The 22,957-nt window shown below is 41.2% G+C and overlaps 1 protein-coding gene across 1 annotated transcript; it reads left to right on the top strand.

The window, feature by feature from the left end:
- The first annotated feature begins 16,251 nt into the window (after positions 1-16,251).
- Positions 16,252-21,882, top strand: LOC147423724 (uncharacterized). Its single transcript, XM_086501337.1, has 17 exons — positions 16,252-16,602; positions 16,742-17,098; positions 17,817-18,035; positions 18,156-18,248; positions 18,355-18,554; positions 18,877-18,956; positions 19,073-19,186; positions 19,282-19,325; positions 19,401-19,456; positions 19,540-19,598; positions 19,686-19,835; positions 19,917-19,970; positions 20,061-20,151; positions 20,243-20,320; positions 20,480-20,560; positions 20,667-20,745; positions 21,220-21,882. The coding sequence occupies exons 1-17, from the start codon at positions 16,584-16,586 to the stop codon at positions 21,303-21,305; spliced, it is 1,860 nt and encodes a 619-aa protein (XP_086357463.1). The 5' UTR covers positions 16,252-16,583; the 3' UTR covers positions 21,306-21,882.
- Positions 21,883-22,957: the final 1,075 nt, after the last annotated feature.

The raw sequence follows: 22,957 nt of genomic DNA, 5'->3' as shown, positions 1-22,957 counted from the left end.
AGGCTACAAACGTAGCGATATGGACTACATGCAAACTTTGAAATGAAAGACATGGGTGAAGAAAGCCATATCCTTGGCATGCGCATTAAGCAAGACACATGCAAGAAATTGGTCTATTTGTCTTAATCTGAGTACATTGCTAAAGTGCTCAGGCGTTTCAATATGGAGACGGGGAAGGAATTGAGTACTCCATTGCCTCATATGTGAAACTTTCTAAAAATGATTGCCCTAAGTTCGAAGAGGAAAAGGTTGAAATGGCACAAGTGCCTTATTCATCTGCAATTGGGAGCTTGATGTGTGCTATGATTGCTACACGTTCTGATATTGCTTTTGCAGTGGGAGTTGTTAGCAGATGTATGTCAAATCTAGGCAAGAAACATTGGGAGATAGTGAAAGGGGTTATTTGATATTTGAATGGTACAAAAGACATTTGCATTTACTTTGGAAGAAAGGAAGCATGTGTAATGGGTTACACGGATGCAGAATATGCAGGAGACTTGGACAAGAGAAGGTCCACTTTAGGCTATGTTTTTGAATTCACTGGAGGTGCAGTTTCATGGAGATCTCGTTTGAAAGATTGTGTTGCCTTATCTACTACATAAGCTGAATATGTTGCAGCTTCAGAAGCTTGCAAGGAAGCTATATGGCTTGGTCGGCTGGTGGGAGACTTGGGAATCAATGTTGAGATGACTGTGTTACATTGTGATAGCCAAAGTGCTATACAATTGGCAAAGAATCCAGTGTTTCATGCAAAGACAAAGCATGTGGATGTGAAGTATTACTTCATTCGCGAGGTGCTTGAGGACAAGCGATTGTAGCTTGCCAAGATTCACACCACTGAGAATCTTGATGATTTGCTCACAAAGGGCTTACCTTCAGAGAGGTTTGCACATTGTCGCACACTCATGGGCATTGAGTAGATGATCATGGTCATTGTCTACATGTATTGTATGTATATATACATTGTCACCCCAGATTAAAGGCACATTGTCTTTTAAGTGGGAGGTTGTTGGGGTGGTAAATCCCAATGTGCCGCGCCTGAGTGTTGGGCGTTCAGAGACTAACCGGGAACTAACACTGACCATTCATTCTACATAAAAGAATAAGGACTCATAACCCTAACACTGTTGTGTTTGGAGTCCACCCAAACCTGTGTCTCCTCTCTTCTCCATTGCTGCACACACACAGACGCTCTCGCACGCGCACTTCATATAACTCCAAAGGTACACGAAACTGTAATGAAGCATGTGGTGATCTATTGATCAAGTACACAGTTGTGTATAATGCTTTAGCCCAAAACGCTTGTGGTAAATTAGCATGTGATAGCATAGACATAATCCGCTCTTGGATGGTCCTATTCATTCATTCCGCAACACCATATTGTGCAGGGGTATAAGGACCTGTAAACTCACGCTGAATTCCCCTACTTGAACAGAAGTCTGTAAACTTTTTGGAGACATATTCTCCACCATTGTCTGAGCGCAAAGCTTTCAACTTATGTTCAGACTGAGTTTCAACACTAAATAAGAACTTCTTGAAGCAAGAAAAGGTCTCATCTTTAGACTTCATGGTGTAGACCCAAACATACTGTGTTGCATCGTCAATGAATGTAACATAATAGGACGCACCACCATCGGATTTAGAAGGCATAGGCCCACATAAATCACTGTGCACAAGCTCTAAGGGTTTTCTTTCTTTGTCAAAAGAATGTGTACGATGTGTCCGTGTTTGCTTTCCATATTGATAGTGCTCACAAAAGGGAAAATCAAAAAATGACAAAGACGGTAAGTAGCCCAAATGAGAGAGTGTCTCCATTCCCTTCTTTGACATATCTTTGACATATGTCTTAACGGGCTATGCCACAAAGCAACGGTTGGTAACTTGGTTACAGAAAGAACACTGCATTGGGATGTTGTCAAGTATGGAACATGACACACATTATGGATAATAAACTTCACCCCATTTACCATAACCATGGCAATATCACCTACGCCAACAATGTCACAAGAGTAACTGTCACCAAGTGTAACAGAGCCAATGGTTTCCTCGCAGCTACTTGTATCCCTAAAGGTATCTCCACATTTGAGAATACCCCAGCTCAATGAAAACCTCACGCTATCGAACCTCAACAATGTAGGTTATGCAGTAAAACGTATAGCCAAGTCTCAGAAATGGCTATCATCCGGACCAAGTCTTAAAAATGGTCGGGACTATCGTACTAACCAAAAGATGATTCCACAAAAGCGTACAATGGCAGTATCCACAAAGACGTCAAGTCTGTCACGATGCTCAAACATGCGTCAAAATCATGTGCATGCAAAGAAACATCCTTGCGGGGAGTCAAACTGCTCTCAAAAGAGCTCAAACACTGTCAAAATAGCCAACATATGCATGTACGCATAAAAAACTGCTCCCACTGGAACCAGAATATCGCAAGCACTGAAACCTGTAGCCTGTGAGTTGATGCCGATGCCGTAACAGAGGGAAATCGAGACTGAGAAGCATAGAGAAAGATAACTAAGCCACTCTATGTACCTGTACCTGTACATGTAGTCGAAGAAGATAATGCCGTCAAACTCCCACTCTATGTGTGTATATGAGGCCACTCCGAAAGAGCCTACACACTCCCCAATGAGTTGTGGGCTCTCGTAGATGGAAGAGACTGCAACAATGGTACCTATAAACTGGCTATGAAAGCTCTGCAACACAAACTACCAAAGGAGGGCTGAAAAATTCAGCTCATGAACCAAAGGACGCCTGGTGGAAACGCTCTCAGAATGCTGAATTTGTTGATGCCAAAGTCGGAACCCAGTTTGCACTCTTGAAAGTGCGCGCACGCAGAAGCGATTTTGGGAATAAAACCGCTCTGATACTAGATGAATGAGAGGAGTCGGGAGCACAACGAAAGAGGAAGAGGAATGCGCACGCACACTCACACACACATACACCACCATAGCCACACACATAGGTTGGAGGGGAAGAGCCAACACACACCGTGTGTCCCCTTTCTTTCTTCTCTATCTTATGCACTAAGGCACAATACACATTGTACTTAGTGTTAGTGGCTCACACAAGTGTATAGATGTACACTTAAGGTTAGTAGGAGTTAGTGATGGGTGGTCGGCCACATGGCCATTAAACCTAACACCTTCCCGTATCAAAACCTCTCTCTCTCTCTCTCTCTCTCTCACACACACACACACACACACACTCAGGGTGGATAGTAGTTTGCATGGACTATGATTGGTCGCTCTCTCTCTCTCTCTCTCTCTCTCTCTCTCTCTCTCTCTTCTCTCTCTCTCTCTCTCTCTCTCTCTCTCTCTCTCTCTCCCCCCCCCCTAGATATTCACTTTTGTTGAAGACTCGTGCAACTTTTCGTGTCTTTTTAAATTGTTCCTACACCCTTGAACATTTTGCTATGTCTTTCTCTCTCCCTACTTCTCCTTGCTGCATCATTCGTTGGGTGCTAAAAAATTATCCTCTCTCTCTCTCTCTCTCTCTCTCTCTCTCTCTCTCTCTCTGTGGTTGATTTTTAATAGGCACCCTTGCCTGTCAAAATTTAGAGAATTTATAGGTTTCTAAGCATGGCCCACACTTAGAGAACTGGTAAAAGTCCGTCAACTAGGCAATCTCTCTCCTCATTTGGGGTGCCAATGTGAGGGTTGGTTTTTATCAAATGTTTCGTCCATTTTCTACCGGTGAAAAACGTTAGCTATCATTTTAAAATTACACTATAATACGAAGAAAACCATAATATCTTGGAAATTGGAAGGGCTTGAAGGATACCCTTGGTGAGATATTGTGCCAACTATGAGCTCAACGATAAAGTCTTTTCTCTCTCTCTCTCTCCCTCTCTCTCTCATGCATGTGCACGTGTGCATACACATACAGACACCTCTCTCTCTCTCTCTCTCTCTCTCTCTCTCTCTCACACACACACACACACACAGCCAATAAAGTGAATCAACCTTTTTATTTGCATGCATGTCCTCAAAGCAAGACATCACCAAGTCGACATGAGGCAAGCTTTTTTTTTCTCGATTTCTTAAAAAAAGATAGACTTTTAAAAATCTCAAAAAAATATCAATATTGGTCAACTCCTTGAAAAGATAAAGCCAAATATATATATTTAAAAACTTAATTCTTATTAAATAACAAAATCTTCACTAAAATTATCTTTTTTTTGTTATGTACATTTAAACAATTTAAATTAAAACATTTATTCTATGCAAAGTAGAAAGTCTATTGATTTTACATTCTAAAAAGCCCGTCACTTCTTACAATGTCACCCTTTACTTTTGGATTTTAAATCTAAACCTTCACTTTTGTTTGCAAGGTTTTTGTGACACATGGAGGGTCTCTCCTTCCTTAAAAATTTTAAGGTGCTTCATATATAGTATAGAAAATTACCCTTTTTGGCTCTCTAAAGAAACCCTTAATGTTGTTTAGAAACCCTTAATGTTGGGCTGGGCTAGGGGGACTTCATAGTTTTGAGTGCATGATGGAGATTTACCTTTCATTTCACATCCTGTCTTTACTTTTCTTGCATTCTATTGTTTTAGAATGTTAAAGTGAAGCTTCACCTTGCATAATTCTAATAAATTCTACACATACACATTGTGCACGTATGTCGCACGTGTCAATGCAAGGAACTTGCCGATACACCGTGTGCGAGCCACAAATGGCTCCAAGCACACAACCAGCCTAAACTAGTAAGCTCAAAGAAGGCGATGGTGTGTCACTCACCGCTCTACGCTTGCTTCGTGGAGGATTCCTCGCTGCGAAGAAGAAGGAGACGCCGCTACGCTGCGCTCAACCGCTTCACCGCCGTCGTGCCTTCGTAATGCTCGATCGTCCACACTCTCTCTCTCTCTCTCTCACACACACACACACACACACACATACACACACACTCAATGAGGTGAAGAAGAAGAAGATGGAGATGGAGATGGAGCAAGAGCACTCTTCTATTGCACAAATGAGAGAATGAGTGAATTTTAGGTTTAGTTGACTTTTATATGAGCTCGCCCCATTCACACTTGGACGCCCATACTTAGCCAACTAATCCCTTGAATGTTCAAGTTAGAGTGCGCCTCTCATCGGCGATCACTCTTACCCTTTTCCTATTGGACCGACAAGCCCGGTACCTGACTCTACCAAATAAATAATACAATGTCCGCCGTAGATTACAACGTCTGTCGTAGGTGATAGGGTGTCCGTGAGCCGTGAGGGTTAACATGCCCCCCTTCCTGATGTAGATTCCGTCCTCGGAAGCTATTGAGTTAAAGCTCGTTCGTCGAGGTGGAAGAGCATTTGAGATGAATGTCCTTAGCCTTCTTCAGTCACTTCAAAATCAAACAACATTGGCACAGTAATTGCATTCTCATAAGCGATTAAAAAGCATATGCAGTTTTAGGCAGACAAATTGATTAGTAATATAATTTTAAACAATTTGTCAGCAATAAACATTAAATTGCAATATAATCAAATGCATAAACAGATGTAAAGGTAAAAAATTAAACAAGTCTGGGGTCGCTAATTTAACGGTCGAAAGGCATTAGAGATCGACTATGAATACCATGGGTAAGCTTCTTAATTTTCTCTGGTCAATTAAGTTGTTTAATCGCGAGAGCCAAGTATTTCATGTTCGAGGGCTAACTAGAGGCTATACCTAAAAGACCTGTAGTTAAGCTACGATAAAAGGAATTTCTCATGAAATCATCGCCTGACTGATTATCTTTTCTTTGACCCCCCAAAGTCTTTTCACAGTGATTCAATTTTGATGTGTGTGCTTATTTTGTATGCCTTGAGTTTTTTGCTTTTCAAGGAAAAGCGCCCACACTGGGAACCTCTAGGGCTCTAGTACCATAGGCGATACATGTGAGTGAAGTACCCAATCAAGCTGAGATTTCTCTTCCAACTTAAGATTTTACAATGTGGCACTTTGATTTTTTGTTTGTTCATCTTCAGCATTTTAATTTTGTAACTTTGGGGGGTCATATAACACTGATACACCTCCCAGGCTCATCACACAAGTAAACTCCCTTTATAATACTTAAGTTAAAGGTCAATACGGTCAAGCCCACTAGAAAGCCCTAGTATATTTCACACAATGCTACCTAAATCGGATTAAGAACCTAAGTAACCATTGATTATTAGGAAGGCATTCCCCATGGTATTAAGAGAAGATCTCTAACACCTAACTTGGTCAAACTAGCTTAGTCGGACTGCTTGATTTTTAAATCTAGACAAGTGATTATGACAAAAAATTCATTGAATTTAATGTTTGGTACTAAGCAAATGCGCTGAATATTATGCTACCAATCACAATCAAAGCAGACAATCATAGATGCAAAAAAAGATAAGGGGCAATGCTAATGGACAAGAAACACCTGTTTATGTTGATGATCGCGCTTGATTTGAAGTGTGAATGAGAGAAAAATCCCATGAAGGTCCAAATCCTAACAACAGCAACACGCTCCTGTACACACTAGGAAACACAAGGAATACCTCTAGGAGGCACATCAGTGGGAAAAAAGAACTTTGCTAATCACTCAACTCTCAAAGAGAAACACTCCTATCGTACTAATTCTACCTACCCTCCGTCACTTGAGTGATGAGGATCAAAGGTGTTTAATGACATAGGTCTCTGTTTCAGTGTACCGAATGTGAATGTGTAGGTCTGGTCAATGTTTTGACTTTTATTGTGCATACTCGTTTGCTAATTGCTCTTGCTCTTTATTTATTTTTTTCATTTTTTGTGAGTATAAGACTTTATATATACATTCCCTAAGATTGGAAAATTGAGAGGTCAGGGAAACAAGGTTGAGAGAGGAGTGAGTGAATGATGACTGTCAGCAAACATTCCCCCCTTCCTTGGGTAGATCATATCGTTTGAAATGTGCTCGTCACCCTTTGAAACCAATTGTTCCAGTCGATAATAGGTGAGGATTTTTGCCAGTAGTTTTCTATTACCTTAGGTTCCTCATCGAGTTGCAAGGGTGGTAAGATACTCTCCCAGGATCGGACTTGAAGTGGTTCATCAGGTGATTCTTGAACGCTGGGAAGTGTGGATTCCTTTGTAGCTTTATGGAGGTCCACTATTTTAGGTGGAGGCTGTGGAGAAGATTTTACCTCTATGGATGCATTATATGAGGAGCTAGAAGCTTCATGGGACTCCCCCCTTCCTGAGCTAGGTGGAACAAATTGTTCTTTCTTTGGTACCCAAACTAGCTCTGGAGCGGGTGTATAGCATTCTATGATTTTTTTCTTTCCGCGATTGTCAATTTGTTTTGGAGCTACAAGAGTGGGTTCATATGGATCAGGTGACAGGTAAGAACACAATTAAGGTTTTGGCACCCAAATTTGATCATTTCCTCGATAGTAGCCTTGGGCTTCCAATAATCGTTTAGGTATCCAGCGCCATGTTTTCTTACTTTTCTTGGGGCGAGTGGTACGTTTCTTATAAGGCTTTCGTTTTTTAGTACTAGCCATCGTCACTAAAGAAGCTTTAGGGACCCACTTGTATGTTTTCTTCGTTATATTAGGATGAGTCTTGTCAGAAGCTATATGCATTGCTTGTAGCATATTTAAGGGTACCGGCATTTCATCCCCCTCAGGTGTTACCCATGTCGTCCCCCTATTCCCCCAAGTGTCTATGGTTGCTGCTAGGTGGACCCAATCCACATTGTCCGACTCAGTCATCCCAGGTAGTACATCCATATAAGGAGAATCTTGCCCAACATCAGTGTGCGCTTTACACGTGTAACAATACTGCAATGGGGCCGAGTGAACTGTGGTGTCAGATCTATGATCAATTATAAACCTGTTTTCTAGAGGATGTGCTCGACCCGTTACAAGATCCACTCGAATGACAGAATCTTGGAACTGCAAGTAGACATGGTTTTTAGACCAGTCATGCACCATTTTTGCTTCCCTCATGAAAGGACGTCCTAAGATCATCTCCGATGCCATAGTGTGTTTGGAGAAATCCATAACAATAAAGGTAATCCTTATTTTATGTCCAAAGACCTTGATCTTGAGATCTTCTAGCATCCCAATAGGTTTAACAATAGACCCATTGGCCATCTTCACTACTATGGTTGTGGTCGCAAGGTGAGGTCTTCCCATAGTTTCCCAGCAATTTTTAGTCACAATGCTAACCCCAGCGCCACCATCAAGGATTCCCTTCACAGTTAATCCCTTAGTAGTGATTGGTATGGTCGCATTGGATTCATCACCCTCAAAGTATTGTCCCAACTTGTTAACAGGTATTTCTATAACAAGGTTCTCATCTAGGTTGGGTTGTGGATCTAAGTGTTCCTCCTCTATTGGCATCTCCCCAGCTCCATTCATCTGTGCAAATTGTGGTAGCCCAAACTTCAGTTCTCCATTGAGGAAGGCTCGAAGAGCTGAAACTAGCTCGGGGTCTTTATATAGTTTGGACATGATGGTGGTTCTAACTTCTGAAGACGTGAAATCCATCAATTTGGCAATGTTTAATGGCACCTTTTGCCCTTGAGTCCCTTGACGTGGGGAAGAGGGGATCTCCATTTCTTCGATAGGATCAGGTAGTCCCTCTGTAAACATTCTTTCCATCAAGAAGTGAGTACGCCCACTTTCCCATGACTTTAAGTCACTTTCTTCTTGGATGACACTAGGTATGTCCAAGGGTCTATGGACTTGGTGAGGTTGTTGTTGCGTAGGGAACACGGTGTCTGTAATCTGGATCTTCCTAGGTGCTGGTTCTAGATCCCTTTGGGTATCTTCTACCAAAATCCTTAATTGCTTGACCCGCTCAATCTCCTCTGTAGGGTTTGGGTAAGTTCCTATCTTCTTTTTGGATCCTGGCCATTGTGGCTCATGAAGATCTTCCTTGTTGGTTTCTATGTTAATGGTCGTTTTGGTCTCCATGGTTTCACCTGAATCAGAATCTTCTTCAACGTCGTTCATATATACGGGGTCGTCACTAGTCCCTATGTTGGTCTTTGAACTGGGGTCTGACTTCGCTACTTTTTGCGATCTCTTTCTTCGTGTTTTCTTCTTTTTCTGAGATTGGGCAATTGATGCCGTGTCTCTTTCCTCAAGAATATATTGTTTTTGGAGCATCGATCGTGTGAGTACGTTTATTGGTACCACGGGTGTACTTGGTGATGGCTCCTCGGTAACTTCAATCAAGTTTAATGGCGTGATCTTCGGTGCATTTGGACTATTTGGACATTGGGCAATCAAATGATCTATGCCACATCGATTACACATGAGTATCGGCATTGTAGACGTGCTCGCTTGATTGGTTTGCATTAGTGTGGCATTCTTTTGTAGCCTAATAGGACACTCGGCTACACGATGTGAACCTCCACACTCATAGCATTGAAGAGGTGGTCTCTTAGCAGTGTAATTGATATTTTGGCCTCTTGCCGCAAGAGCAGCTACTTGATAGACAGGTTTGACTTGTCCCCAATAGTCCTCCATGTAGTATTGTGGAATTTCTTCAAGCACATCCATCCCATAGGCGATATTAGGATCTATATCTTCCTCATAGCCTTCCAAACAAGAAATAGATGACTCACAACCCACTTGATTCACAGAAGTGATTCTCGGATGTGGTGGTTGCGGTCCTAGCACTGGAGGTGGTAAGGGTGTTGTTTGAACAACATTTTGGGCCCTAGGGACCATGTGTTGTGATGTTTGTTCAAGAGGTGGGGCCAGCATCAAGGCAGGCACTCGAGGTGTGTCTGTCCATGCTAAGGTTGGTATATTGGCCATCGCACGCTTAAATACTATGCAATCCATAGCTTGATGACCATACCTCCCACATGCATTGCAGTTCCCATTGAATTTTACTCTAAAAGTAGGGCATTCAATGGTACTATGCGGTCCATAGCATACTGAGCACCATTGTTGCTCCCTTCTTGGATACATATGATTGTTTTGCGGAGCACGATTGTCTCTAAGACTCTCTTGAATAGCCTTGGTGAGATCTGCTAAAGTCATCTCAGATATCTTTGGCTCCTTAGCAATAGGCTTTAGGGTCATTGGCTGATGCCCTGATGCTTGCGAGCTAATAGATTTAGGCTCAACAGACACTCTTTCTCCTTGAATCATTAAATTATCCTCCAATTGGATCGCATTGGTGGTGACTGCTTCCCAAGTGGTGATACCTCTAATGACTAGGCCATTGTAGATATCCTCATGTCGTAATCCCTTAATGAATCTATCAAGCAATTGGTTATTGTTGAAGCGCTCATTGGATTACAACGAGAATTCAAATGCTTCAAGTGACTTATAAAGTCTCTTACTGACTCTCCTTCCTCTCGTTGTGCTTTCAGGAGCTGAGAGGCTACACCCCAAAGCAGTCCCTCTCGTATGTATTCTTTTAAGAACAGCCTCCTAAGAGTAGGGTAAATCGTTTTTTCTTCCACCCTTAGGGTTCTATACCAATCCCCAGCCTTTCCACTTAAGGTTAAGCTTAAAGAATTGCTCTTATGTAGGTCATTGTGTTCTCCTAGAGAATAGCATATTTGTTCAAACACTTCGATATGCTTTCTCACATCCCCGTCTCCACTAAATTTTTGTGTGAGCTTGGCTATTTGTACTGCCTTACTTCTAGGCTCTGTATCAGGCGTGTTACGCATATTCTCAGCAATAGATCGACCAATAGCTTGAGCAAATGTTGCCAAGTCACCTAAGTGAGCAGGTACCGTGGGTGAAAGCGCTCTAGAGACTACATGTGGAGTAGGTATTGGCATTGGGCTTGGCGCATAGGAAGCCCTTGGGTTCCACGTTGGGTACGATGTTGTGCCATGTGGTGGTCCATAGTTTATATAAGTGGCTCTAGGCATAGCAAACGTCGGATGTGACATGCTAATGCTAGCTGGTATAGTCCCATGGAAATAAGAACTTGTGTATTGTGGTTGTGGAGCATAGGTAGTTGAAACAATGGGAGGGGTAGGGACTACATGAGTACGTGGACCCATAGGTGCATACGATTGGTACACACTTGTAGGTACTGTTGCAGGCATTGAGCTACCATGTAGCGGTGCTTTACTAACAAACGAGGTCCATGGTGTGTTTCTTGGCATGCCCATCATTGGGGTAGGCATGGTATCTGTGGTGTCATCCAGGGAAAGATGAGCTAGACTTGGAAAAGTAAAGCTATCACTTGTGGGCTCAGATTGCATTGAGACCTCTGGCGAAACAACATATGGGGGATCGATGGGACTCACTGGGGGAGTCTCCATTTGTGATAGAGTGGGTTGTTTCCCTTTGCCCGTGTCTAAAAATCGCATAGGACCCGTCGAAGGTATGTTTATTCCTTGATTTTGCCTCTCGAACTGGATAATCCTATGGATGACATTGCAGATCATGTGTTGTTGTTCCTCCAGACTAGTGGCACTAGATGTGGATTGTACAATTTCTAACCAACCCAAATGGTATGTGTAGCCCATGTATAGGTCGGTCAAAGTCTCCGTGTGTAGGTCATATTCCCAATTTTCATTGAGAAATACCCCGTCCAAACTTGGTGTACTAGAGGGTTTCCGTGAGGTGGATGCAATGTTGCTTTCCGTGTTTTGACTTTTAGTCACCGCTACCTTAGAGGCGACTTTGGAAGGTGGTAGCTCGATAGGGCCCTCATTAAATGAGGTAGGTAGAATATCCACGTGGACACTCTGAGGGAGTGTGGGGTCTACAGGAGATGTGAATGGTGATTCTACTTCCCCACCCCCTTCGTTTACTTCACTAGCTGTAGGTTCAGAGCACGTAGCTCTACTAAAAGTTTCCATCAAACGGCTAAAAACACTAGTTCCAGGTTGTTGGGCCCAGCTAGGCACTGTTTCATTTGTTCCCCCGGGGATTTGTGTAAGATGATCTTCCATAATATCGTAGTCAGAGGAAGAGTCGCTAGCCGCTATATTTGGGTCTTGGGTTGCACTACCTTGGGTCCCCGCCGAGGGCGTAGACCCTAGCGTGGAAGGATAGTGAGTACCCCCGTAAATCGAAGCACTAGCTAGTTGTTCGGACTCTAGCACACGACCAGAGCGTAAATACATGTGCTTTGGGTACCCTACAAGTGTCGGCAAGTACCCTCAAAGGTTACTTGCTTTGTTTTGTGGGTGTTTTGCACCCCGTTTTCTACTTGATTTTTTCTTGTTTTTGATGTTTTTTGAATGTTATTTTAATGTTTGATTTTTTTTATTGAAGTGTGCGATAGCTCGAAACAAGCGTATCACTTAAAGGGTCGCTGTGTGCTTTACAACACAATTTTCGGGCATCTGACGTTCCGTTGGTCCTCAAAAATCAATTTTTAGTTACGTGTGAAGCTAAAATTCGTTTTTTTAAAAGGCGACTGAGGCCTATGCCTGAGCGTGAGCTTGGGCTTGGGTCTGGGAGATATTCCCGATCCCGGTCCTACCTTTAAAAATTAAAAAAAAAATATTTTTTTTCAATTTTTTTTTAATTATAAAAGGATAAGGCCGTCGCGGCCTGCGCGAGAGCACACACTCACACTCTCTACCTACTTCTAACTAATACACTTACTCTTACACACTAACACACTCTATTAACTCTCACTAATCTCCTTCCTACTTACTGTACACAGAAAACTAACTACCTTAATACACAGAGAATAAACACAGAACCTTTGAAATCTCTATTAACAAAGAAAACTAACTACCTTAATACACAGAGAATAAACACAGAACCTTTGAAAACTCCATTAATAAAAAAAACACACAGTATAACATCAAATCCCTCTTCTCAACACACACACACACTCCTTCCTTACCTTTCCTACAATAGAAATTGCACCACGGAGAAGCACAGAGTGCTACTCGAGCTTCATGTATGGCACTCCCCGACAGCGGCGCCAAAAATGTGCGCGTATGTCGCACGTGTCAATGCAAGGAACTTGCCGATACACCGTGTGCGAGCCACAAATGGCTCCAAGCACACAACAAGCCTAAACTAGTAAGCTCAAAGAAGGCGATGGTGTGTCACTCACCGCTCTACGCTTGCTTCGTGGAGGATTCCTCGCCGCGAAGAAGAAGGAGACGCTGCTACGCCGCGCTCAACCGCTTCACCATCGTCGTGCCTTCGTAATGCTCGATCGCCCACACACTCTCTCTCTCTCTCTCTCTCACACACACACACACACACACACACACACACACACACACACAGACACACATACACACACACACACAAGGAGGTGAAGAAGAAGATGGAGATGGAGATGGAGCAAGAGCACTCTTCTATTGCACAAATGAGAGAATGAGTGAATTTTAGGTTTAGTTGACTTTTATATGAGCTCGCCCCATTCACACTTGGGCGCCCATACTTAGCCAACTAATCCCTTGAATGTTCAAGTTAGAGTGCGCCTCTCATCGCGTTCACTCTTACCCTTTTCCTATTGGACCGACAAGCCCGGTACCTGACTCTACCAAATAAATAATACAATGTCCGCCGTAGATTACAACGTCCATCGTAGGTGATAGGGTGTCCGTGAGCCGTGAGGGTTAACACACATATATAAATTAGTTCTTTTTATTTCACCTTATATTTCACAACTTCACATGGCTTTATATTTTTTTGCATTTTATAGCTTGATTCCAATTAGTGTTAACATTCAAGAAAGTCTCTTTTATTAAGCGATTGTTGATCGAGTTTCCTCCTCACAAAGAAAAAACCGAGAAATACTAGCAGAAATTTTGAGATTTGTAAAATGTTTGAACGACTTTCTCACATATTTCATCCGTTTTTCCGTTTACCATGGTTTACAGCTAGCTAGTCTCGATTTTCAATCGGTTCAAAATTAAGCTGATGGAATCCTTTCCCAAACACTGATACCAGTTTAAACAATTTTATCACTTTCTTATTGTTTTTGAAAGCTATCGTGATCCTTTCACTTGTTTTGTTATGTACATTTGAACAATTTGAATTAAAATATTTATTCTATGCAAAGTAGAAAGTCTATTGACTTTACATTTTGAAAAGCCGGTCACTTCTTACAATGTTTACGATGTTACCCTTTACTTTTGCATTTTAAATTTAAACCTTCACTTTTGTTTTGCAAGGTTTTCTTTGAAATGAAGGGAATGTGACACACATGGAGGGTCTCTCCTTCCTTAAAAATTTTAAGGTGCTTCATATATAGTATAGATATAGAAGATATAGATATAGATTTTAAATTTAAACTTTTGTTTTGCAAGGTTTTCTTTGAAATGAAGCAGAATGTGACACATGGAGGGTCTCTTCTTCCTTAAAAATTTTAGGGTGCTTCATATAGACACATGGGGGTCTCTCCTTCCTCAAAAAATTTAAGGTGCTTCATATATAGTATAGATAGATTTTTTGGCAAAGAAGACCATAGGGGAGTGGTAGAGAAAACTTGCAATTCTCTTCACCACCCAATGGTCACCATCACATTAACTTTGATTGGTGACGTACGATATCATTTCAAGCCTTACTATACTCATTTGAACACTTTCATTATGAAAATGAGTGTGTATACAAGTATCTCTCTCTCTCTCTCTCTCTCTCTCTCTCCATTAAAGTGTTTGGAAAAAATTATTTCTCCAGATATATAAAATTCCTTTACTTAAATTTGCCAAGAGAATTTTTTGAAAAATTAGATTTATTTTTCAAGTTTTTACACTATTTTTCTCTATTTTGGGATGGAATTTTTCCTTTTCCCCTTGCTCTCAACTGACATTTTTGAAATTGAAAACGATGTGATATTAAGCCGAGACATATTTTCCCTGAACACAGACCATTAACATGTGAAATGTGTTCTAATAATCACTCAATATTACAACAAAAAATGATCCCTTCTTGAGGCCATCGTGAAGTCTTCACCTTGTTTAAGCTAATAGCTTGTACCATTTTATTGTATCATTGTTTGATTGATATATTTATAAAGAGTTCAATAAATTCCTAAGTTCTCACTAATATTTTGTACGTTTTATGTTTTCATGTGCGTGTGCGTTGTTTTATGTTTTCATGTGTGTGTGTGTGTGTGTGTGTGTGTGAGAGAGAGAGAGAGAGAGAGAGAGAGAGAGAGAGAGAGAGAGTTATTTCGTTTCCATATTGATTTTGTACATTTATTTTTAATAATTTGGTTATGATTTTATTTAATCTATTTGGAGATGAATAATGGGAATGGAAGGCCGTATTAGAGCGCATTCGCACGGAGGGAAGGGCAAGGGTAATTCTGAGATCATCTATTTTGTGAGGATTTGCTTAGCGAAGCCTTTAGAAGTTCAACTCTACCGTTTTTGGCAGAGTTAACCAAAGCATTCCTTGTTTCGGAGCTACGCAACAACGTTGAAAACTGCAGCAAGCTTTTTGAAGACAAAAGCGTACAAATTACGTGACGCACGCATTACCCCCTCCAGCTCAGCATGTAGATGCACTCTTAACTTGTTGGAGTAAACTCGAGTCAAAGTTTATATTTAAACAACCCTACCCTCCCCTTTTTATGCATTTGAACCCATAACCTTCCCTTTGATAGTGTGGTGAACGAGCTACATTAGCTGCTAGGACTAAGGATTCCCTAAGGATGTTATTTCAACTAAATGGGGATAGAGGATCCCTCCAAGTTTAGTTGGTGGCACGATTTAGTGAAGTGTGTCGATACATGGGACGATGACAAATGCGTCCATAGATGCACACATGCATCCCGCACCATAGATCCATCCCTTTTCTCCCTTAGAAGTAGGATGTGGTCAAGCGAAGCATACTTATCAGTAAGTTGTTACTGATGCAATTATCAAAATTGGCATAGTTACAACAGGTCTTGTGCATATACGATAGATAACAGGTGCAAGTGTGATTGTGATCATGCGTGAGGCACAAATATTTCAAAAAATAATTGATAACGATGCATTACGACTGATAACCAAGTGTCGTGTGACCATTACTTTATAAGTTATCAGTATGAGCAAAGTGACATGAGACGAGACGTTGGGTGGCTTTATGGGAACGACAAAAAGGCAAAACTTGCTACACTGTTTTTGAGCAAAAAGGGCACAAGATATGCCGGGTTTATGCGCTTACCTCTCTCCGGACAATGGCACCAATGAGCGAATCTTCGCGCTCTGGGGGAAGGAGGGAGAGGGAGAGGGAGAGAGAGAGAGAGAGAGACCGGGGGGGGGGGGGGGGGGTGGGGGGGGCCCTGAGGCAGAGAGAGAGAGAGAGAGAGTGTGCGTGTGTATAAGAGAGAGAGAAAGAGACTATATTGGCGTCTGCGTATTTTTGCAAGCACCCATTAAAGATCGCGCGCGCAACCAAATGAGCGAGCTGCGCGCCCCCGATTACCGCATACATAGCGGGTAGTACGTCCATTGCCGGCCCACGAGAAGAAGGAGAACTTAGAAGAAGGAGAGAGAGAGAGAGAGTGCGTGAGAGAGAGAGAGAGAGAGAGAGAGAGAGAGAGAGTGTGTGTGTGTGTGTGTGTTGCGTTTTGCTTAGCTCTCCTCTCCCGCCGCAGCAAATAACGCACAGACACAGAGAGAGAGAGAGAGAGAGAGAGAGAGAGAGAGAGAGAGAGAGTCTGCGGAGCTTCTCTCCTTCTCTCCGTCTCCATCATGTGGCCTTCTGCAACTGGTAAGCATTGATCTTTCTCTGCGTTAATCTGTTTACTTCCATTTCCGACGCCACTTTCTTGTTTTCCATTTTTCATCATGTAAGCTAATTTTAACCTAGCCCGAGTAAGTGGGTTGATTCGATCAATTGTTCTCTGCAGATCGCAAATCTTGCAATACCAGCCAAGCTCTGCTTCTAGCTGCATGTGCAGCTCGATTGAAGGAGTCATCAGAGGCAGGAGAGAGCAAGCTGGTGTGGGTGGACTTTGGGGATGGCTCAGAGAGCAATGTGCTTCTCATGTCCCAATTCATGGACATTTCTTCCTTTTCTCGCATCTACATTGTCAACTGTTTCTCAAAAGCTACGTCCCCGTCAGTGGCGAACCATCTTTGCACAAAAGTAACGCGCCTCAGTAGATGGAGAAATGTAGAATGCGTCGATTGCCATCCCTCTGCATTCCAGTCAGAACTGGGTTCACAGGCTGCAACAATTATCACATTTTCCTTCTCACTCTCAAGTAAGGGCACACATGATGTGAATGAACTACGCTTCAACATAGGCTTTCAAATTAATTTTCATTAGTCATGATGTGTTACAACAGAGGGACTGTTTCATTAGGGGGAAGATTACTCATGAATATGTAAATATAGCATGCATGTTCAACATAAGGGGTTATTTTTTGCACATTCTCATCATATAGAAGGGCACCAATCAAAGGGAAGATACACAAATTGATTAGGCAGATGGTGTTTTATAACCATAAGAAATCTACGAATTAGGGATTTTTAAAGTAGGCCTTGAACACATGTGACATATAGAGGGTTTATGCGTAGATCTCCTGGATCTTAATTCGTCGATCCTTCTGACATTGTCGGGTTGTCAATATTATGCTACTAGCAATGCTTGAAAAAACTTTTTTCCAAAAACTTGGCAAACCTACATACGAGAAATAGTAGAGGGAAATTGACTAAATGTAAAGGTTTTTACACTAAATGTTTCTTAATTTTATAGGTTTCTCACCTTCAAAGTTTATATGTAGAGGTTAAATTTCAAACATTGAATGTGATCTGGTCCTTACAGCAACTTTTATAGTACGCAGGGTGACTATTATGAAGCTATGCATGCCATTATTGGGCTTTGTTTCTCGTTGATGTCAGTGTCTATGTCTAATCATTTTCACCCTGTAAATGGAAGGAGCGACTTCATATAATGGTCTTGTTTTATTGTTTCAACAGGGATAAGAGACTATATTTCTGTCATTGGCAGAAGTCTCAAGATGTTGGATCAGAATGGCTTCATAGGGGTTACTGACTACTTCACTTCATCTAAGTTTGACTTACCAAGCCGACAGCATGCATATGTGCCTCGGTGGCTCTGGAGAGTTGGATTTGACACATTTGGATATGACATTGGGCCTGAGAGGAGGCAGTACCTTGAGCATATCTTGGAACCAGGTTCTCTCTCCCTCTCTCCTCATGCATGCATGCATGCACGCCCACACATACACAGTTGAGAGGCTTCAGTAGCATTTAATGTGCCTTAAAGTTACATAGTGACAGCATACTTGTTGACAGATTTTGAACATAATGGAACAGAGCATGTGCCATACATGCCATTTGTGAAAGCCCCATCTTATGCCTGGATTGGACACCTTCGCACATGTGACAGTACGTCCCTTTGCCATGTCACCATAATCAATGGTGAAGTACATGTTTTGCCATACAGAACGTCTTCTTCTTTACTGATTAGTTTTCAACTGCTCCCATGTATAAGGATATAATCTGTCACGGTTTCCTGCTCGTGCTTCTGATGAGCTGGATGGGAAACGGCCCTCAAAATTCCCCCCTACGTTTCTCTACTCACTATCATGGGAAGATCCTCGAGTAGATGAAGGTGTTTTGAACATACGGCCGCAGGACACAGTCTTGACTCTTACATCAGGAGGCTGCAATGCGCTTGATATTGTCCATCAGGTAATCACGCAAATGAGGACAAGTTGCATACATGTGCATAGGCTCTGTCCTGAGGAAAGTAGAGTGTGCTCTCCAAAGAGGAAAGAATAGACAAAGAGTCAAAACTGCTAGTAATCACAAAGTGAAGCATGCACATGCGATGGAAAGTTATTGTTTTCTCAATCTGCAATTTAGCACCTTAGAGAGAAGGCTTGACAACTCCAGCTACTTGAAAATGCACTTACTTTAAGGGCAATGCCCGCAGATTATTTTGTGTGTGCTAGGTGTTTTGTATGTGTATAAGAATCATCACAAGGTATACATTCATGGTTTGTATATACAGGGAGCTGGTCTGGTGGTGTCTGTGGACATTAATCCAGCACAAAGCTACCTTCTCGAGCTAAAAAGGGCGGCAATCTTGAGGTATTGTGTTTAAATTCTGTCAAAGCTATTTATGTTTGTCATGGATCATCTTTCATTTGACATAGATTGACTTACGGAAAAATTTGCAGTAACATTTATGTTCTGTTTTGGTGCAGATTGCGATATTCAGATGTCTGGAGTATGTTTGGTGAAGGTATTCATCCACAATTCCCTACTCTGTTGCAAACTGAGCTTGGGCCATTCTTGAGCCAAGGAGCCTCAAAATTTTGGTAACTTAACGCATGTGTGACTACAATGAAACCAACATTCAAGATTCTGTTTTCAAACTTTACTAAGGCAGTGCATGATATGGGTCTCTCACCAGGCACAACAAATCTTATTATTTCAAAAATGGCCTTTACTATCATGGTGAGTAGAAAGGCCATGGATTACCTTTTTATTTCCTTTTCCAAATTGTTTTCTGATGTTGAACTCTCTATGTAGGGGGGATGGGAAGGCTGATTCGGGCCGTAAAGTTTCTTGCCAAACTCATGCGACAGGTAAAGCCCTCGCACACATCTTGTCCATTCAAAGTTGCACTTTTGAAAGAGATTTTCAAAAGTGGAATGTAACAATGATGCAGGAGCAATGGATAGACAGCCTTGTCAATGCTCCTTCCCTTGAGAAACAAAGGGAACTATGGTATGCCCATCCTGGACGGTAGCAAAAGCGTCTTGACATATTCAAGAATGCAAAGCAAAGACTCATTTCACATTTTCAATTATGCAGGTTCACAACTGTTGGAAAGTGCTTAGTGCAAGCGAGTATCATAACTCGATTGTTTGCCTTCCTTGTTACTAATAGGCTAGTCCTGTGGTTTTGTGCCGGTGTTTGTCGTGGTCAGTTGAAACTCATCCAGAAAGAGGACAACATCTACAAGTAAGTAGCAATCTGCTTTTCCACAAGCTTTTGATTCAATATTGTGCACATCATAAAGCTCACATGTTTTGCCTGCCATAGCTATATAGTCCGGTGTCTAAACTCTACAGCTGAACATTCGTACCTACGTGATAGGTAAATGATAGCCTATATTGTAATGGATCCTATTCATGAGGCACAATCCTAACAATTATGCTAACCAGCATTTTATTCGTCAATTTGCAGCAATTACTTCTACCGGTGCTGCTTGACAGGCAAATTTGCACCTGGATGTTGCCCTCGTTTCTTAGAGGAGGATTGTTTTAACAACCTTAAAGTATGCATTCTAATGTCATGCCCCTGAGTTTATCGCTTCATAGTTGTGAATGTTAAGCTTATGCTCACATTGGCACTTTTTGCTCATGTAGGTGGAGTTGGCAAAAAAGAAGCTGCTGATTTGCACTGGTTCATTTGTGGATGAGCTGAGAAAGCGCAAGTATTCTAAGGTAGGATATGGGTGCGATTCCCATGCTCTGCAATGTTATTGCATCATTATGTCAGCGTCTCTATAAACTCATCTGATTTATCGATCTCAGACTTTAAGATAATCCATGCAAATAGAAAACCCGAAACTCAAAAAGTTTAGTCTCTCCTTGTGACTACAGGTTATCCTCATGGATCATGTTGATTGGTTGGAGCAATCGGACATTGACGTCCTATGTGCAGCATTGCATGATCAAGTGGTGGTAAGTACTCATGTCTTATCAATCCCTCAATAACTAAACCTTCAAATCCATAAGATTGGTGAATGTTTATACAATGACTATATGTGTGTCAATGTGGGACATTCAGGTTGGAGGACGTGTAATATGGAGAAGTGCTTCAAGGTGTCCGGAATATGCCAGATGCATTGAGAGGTCTGGGTTTCATGGTAAGTCAAATGGGCGTCTTTGGATTCAATCTATGAGGTCTCTTGGGAATGTTTCTGCGACATCTCTTCTTCTGCTCCCTGCCCCCCCCACACCCCTCTCTCTCTCTCTCTCTCTCTCTCTCTCTCTCTCTCATAACAGGTCTTGAGTTCAACTCCTTGTCGGCTAGATCTTTAAGGTCTCTTGGGATAGTTTCCTACGACGTTAAAACTCTCTTCTTCTTCTCTCTCCCTCTCCATAAGAGCAGATAAACATGATCGTCAACACTCGTGAGTACCCCTCTTTTTCCACCCCTCCTTGAGAGAGGATACACATGATCGTCGACACTCATGAGTACCTCTCTCTCTCTCTCTCTCTCTCTCTCTCTCTCTCCCCTTCTTCTTCTTCTTCTCTCTCACACACACATACACAAAATTATGAGCAAAGAATGAAAGAAAGCAGTAAAGCAATACCTTTTTTGAACTGTGGGTGTGCAGTGGAGCGGCTGAGTACAAGCGAGCAGTACATGGACAGAGTGAATATGTATGCAAGCTTCTATGTGGGTATTCGCAAGGCAGGCTGAAAATGCAAAATTACCTCTTTGCAAGGAAAAAGAAAACTAGCTCAAGTGACCCTTTTCACACTGGAATGTCCATTGTCCGTTGATTTTTTGAGGTTGGAGCAAAATCTCCTCTTTTGTGCAATTTTTGAAGGGTAAGCCAGAGAAGTATGCCCTCTCTACAGCACTCTTGAGTCTTGCCCACTCCCCTTCCACCTGTAGAGTTCTACATTTCCCTCAAATTGTATATTGCTGGATTTCCATTGAAGTAGATAACCCATAGTTGTCTGGCTTTCAATGGATGATGTTGTCGCATTAATTTTTACCCATTATTGAGACTATCTTCCAGGCCTTCAACTCATTGTATACCCACCCCCAAAATAAAAAAAAGTTAGACCATTCATTTCTAATTATTTTCGCCTACATAAGATCCTAGTAATCATGGAATTCTTAGGAGCAATTGGAGACCATTGGGTTAAGCTCGTTGATTAGTGCCACATGGGAAGCTAAGATTGCCAAACATTTTCTTGTAAGAGGAGCATTGGCTAAGTGTTGGCATATGTAATTGTCGACCATGTGAAAGATAGATTACTTTAATATTCTTCTCTTATTGGCCTACTAAAGGCCTTAGTATCGATATGGGTTACGGTCGATCAAATTTGTTTGCTTGACAAGTCTCTTTGAAAATTGAAGAGAAAGAAAGCATTTCCTTTCAAATGCTATTTTCCAAAGTTGTCATTTTTATACATGTTGAAAAATACTAGAGAACAAAAGGTTAAAGAGGTTGCATAGGAGTTTGATCCATATATGATGTGAAGTATTGATTCAATTTATTTTTCTTATACTTTCTGAGCTCACTTGTAAAGAGTTTTTTTATTTAAAGACTTCATCAAGATTTATTTTATTAAATTATTAAGTTGCTTTATTATTCTCTATGTTTATTATATCTATCTTTTTTAATGACAACATTAATATGCTCTTTTGTTTTAGTTTTTAATATGTTTTTTTATATTATCGCTTCTATTTTATTTGTTTTATTTTTAAATAATAATGTGTAATGTGCACCTTTCACTTTATTAATTAAGTGGAGCTTTTTTTATATATAAATCATTCGAGATCATGGTTGGATTCACGAGAGTTGACGAAAGACATTAAAAAAGGAATGTGCCTTCACCATAGAGGTTATCCATCGACACAAAAGAAAAATATACTTCTTTGGATTCACAAAAAAATTAGCAAGTCTTCTCCCCCTCGAAAGAGTAGCTCTATCGTTTGCTTTTCAGCATGAAACATGGATTGGTGTGATTAAATTGAATCCTACAGCTATGTACTCAACAATACCACCACTACACTGTAGCTCATCGGACGTCAAAATCGTACATAATAAATTTTATAGAGCTACCTCCATCCCTTGTGAATGAACAGAGAGGTGGAAGAAGAGTACAAGATTTTTGCCATCGACTCTTGTGAATTTAGCTTGCGTATATACAATGAATAATATAATATATATTTTTATTTTTATTTTGTTTTCAATTGATAATGTGCAATGTGCATCTTTCACTTCATTATTTAAGTGCTTTAGCTAATATATAAACCATTTGTGATTATATATGTATAATAGATAATATAATTTTATGTTAAAACACAGGAACATTTTCATGTGATTGGACACTCAT

Source organism: Adiantum capillus-veneris, chromosome 26 (genome assembly GCF_014529385.1).
Source record: "Adiantum capillus-veneris isolate H3 chromosome 26, ASM1452938v2, whole genome shotgun sequence".
Lineage (NCBI taxonomy): Eukaryota > Viridiplantae > Streptophyta > Polypodiopsida > Polypodiales > Pteridaceae > Adiantum > Adiantum capillus-veneris.
Note: the sequence above shows the minus strand (reverse complement) of the source record. Positions and strands in the feature narration are given on the sequence as shown.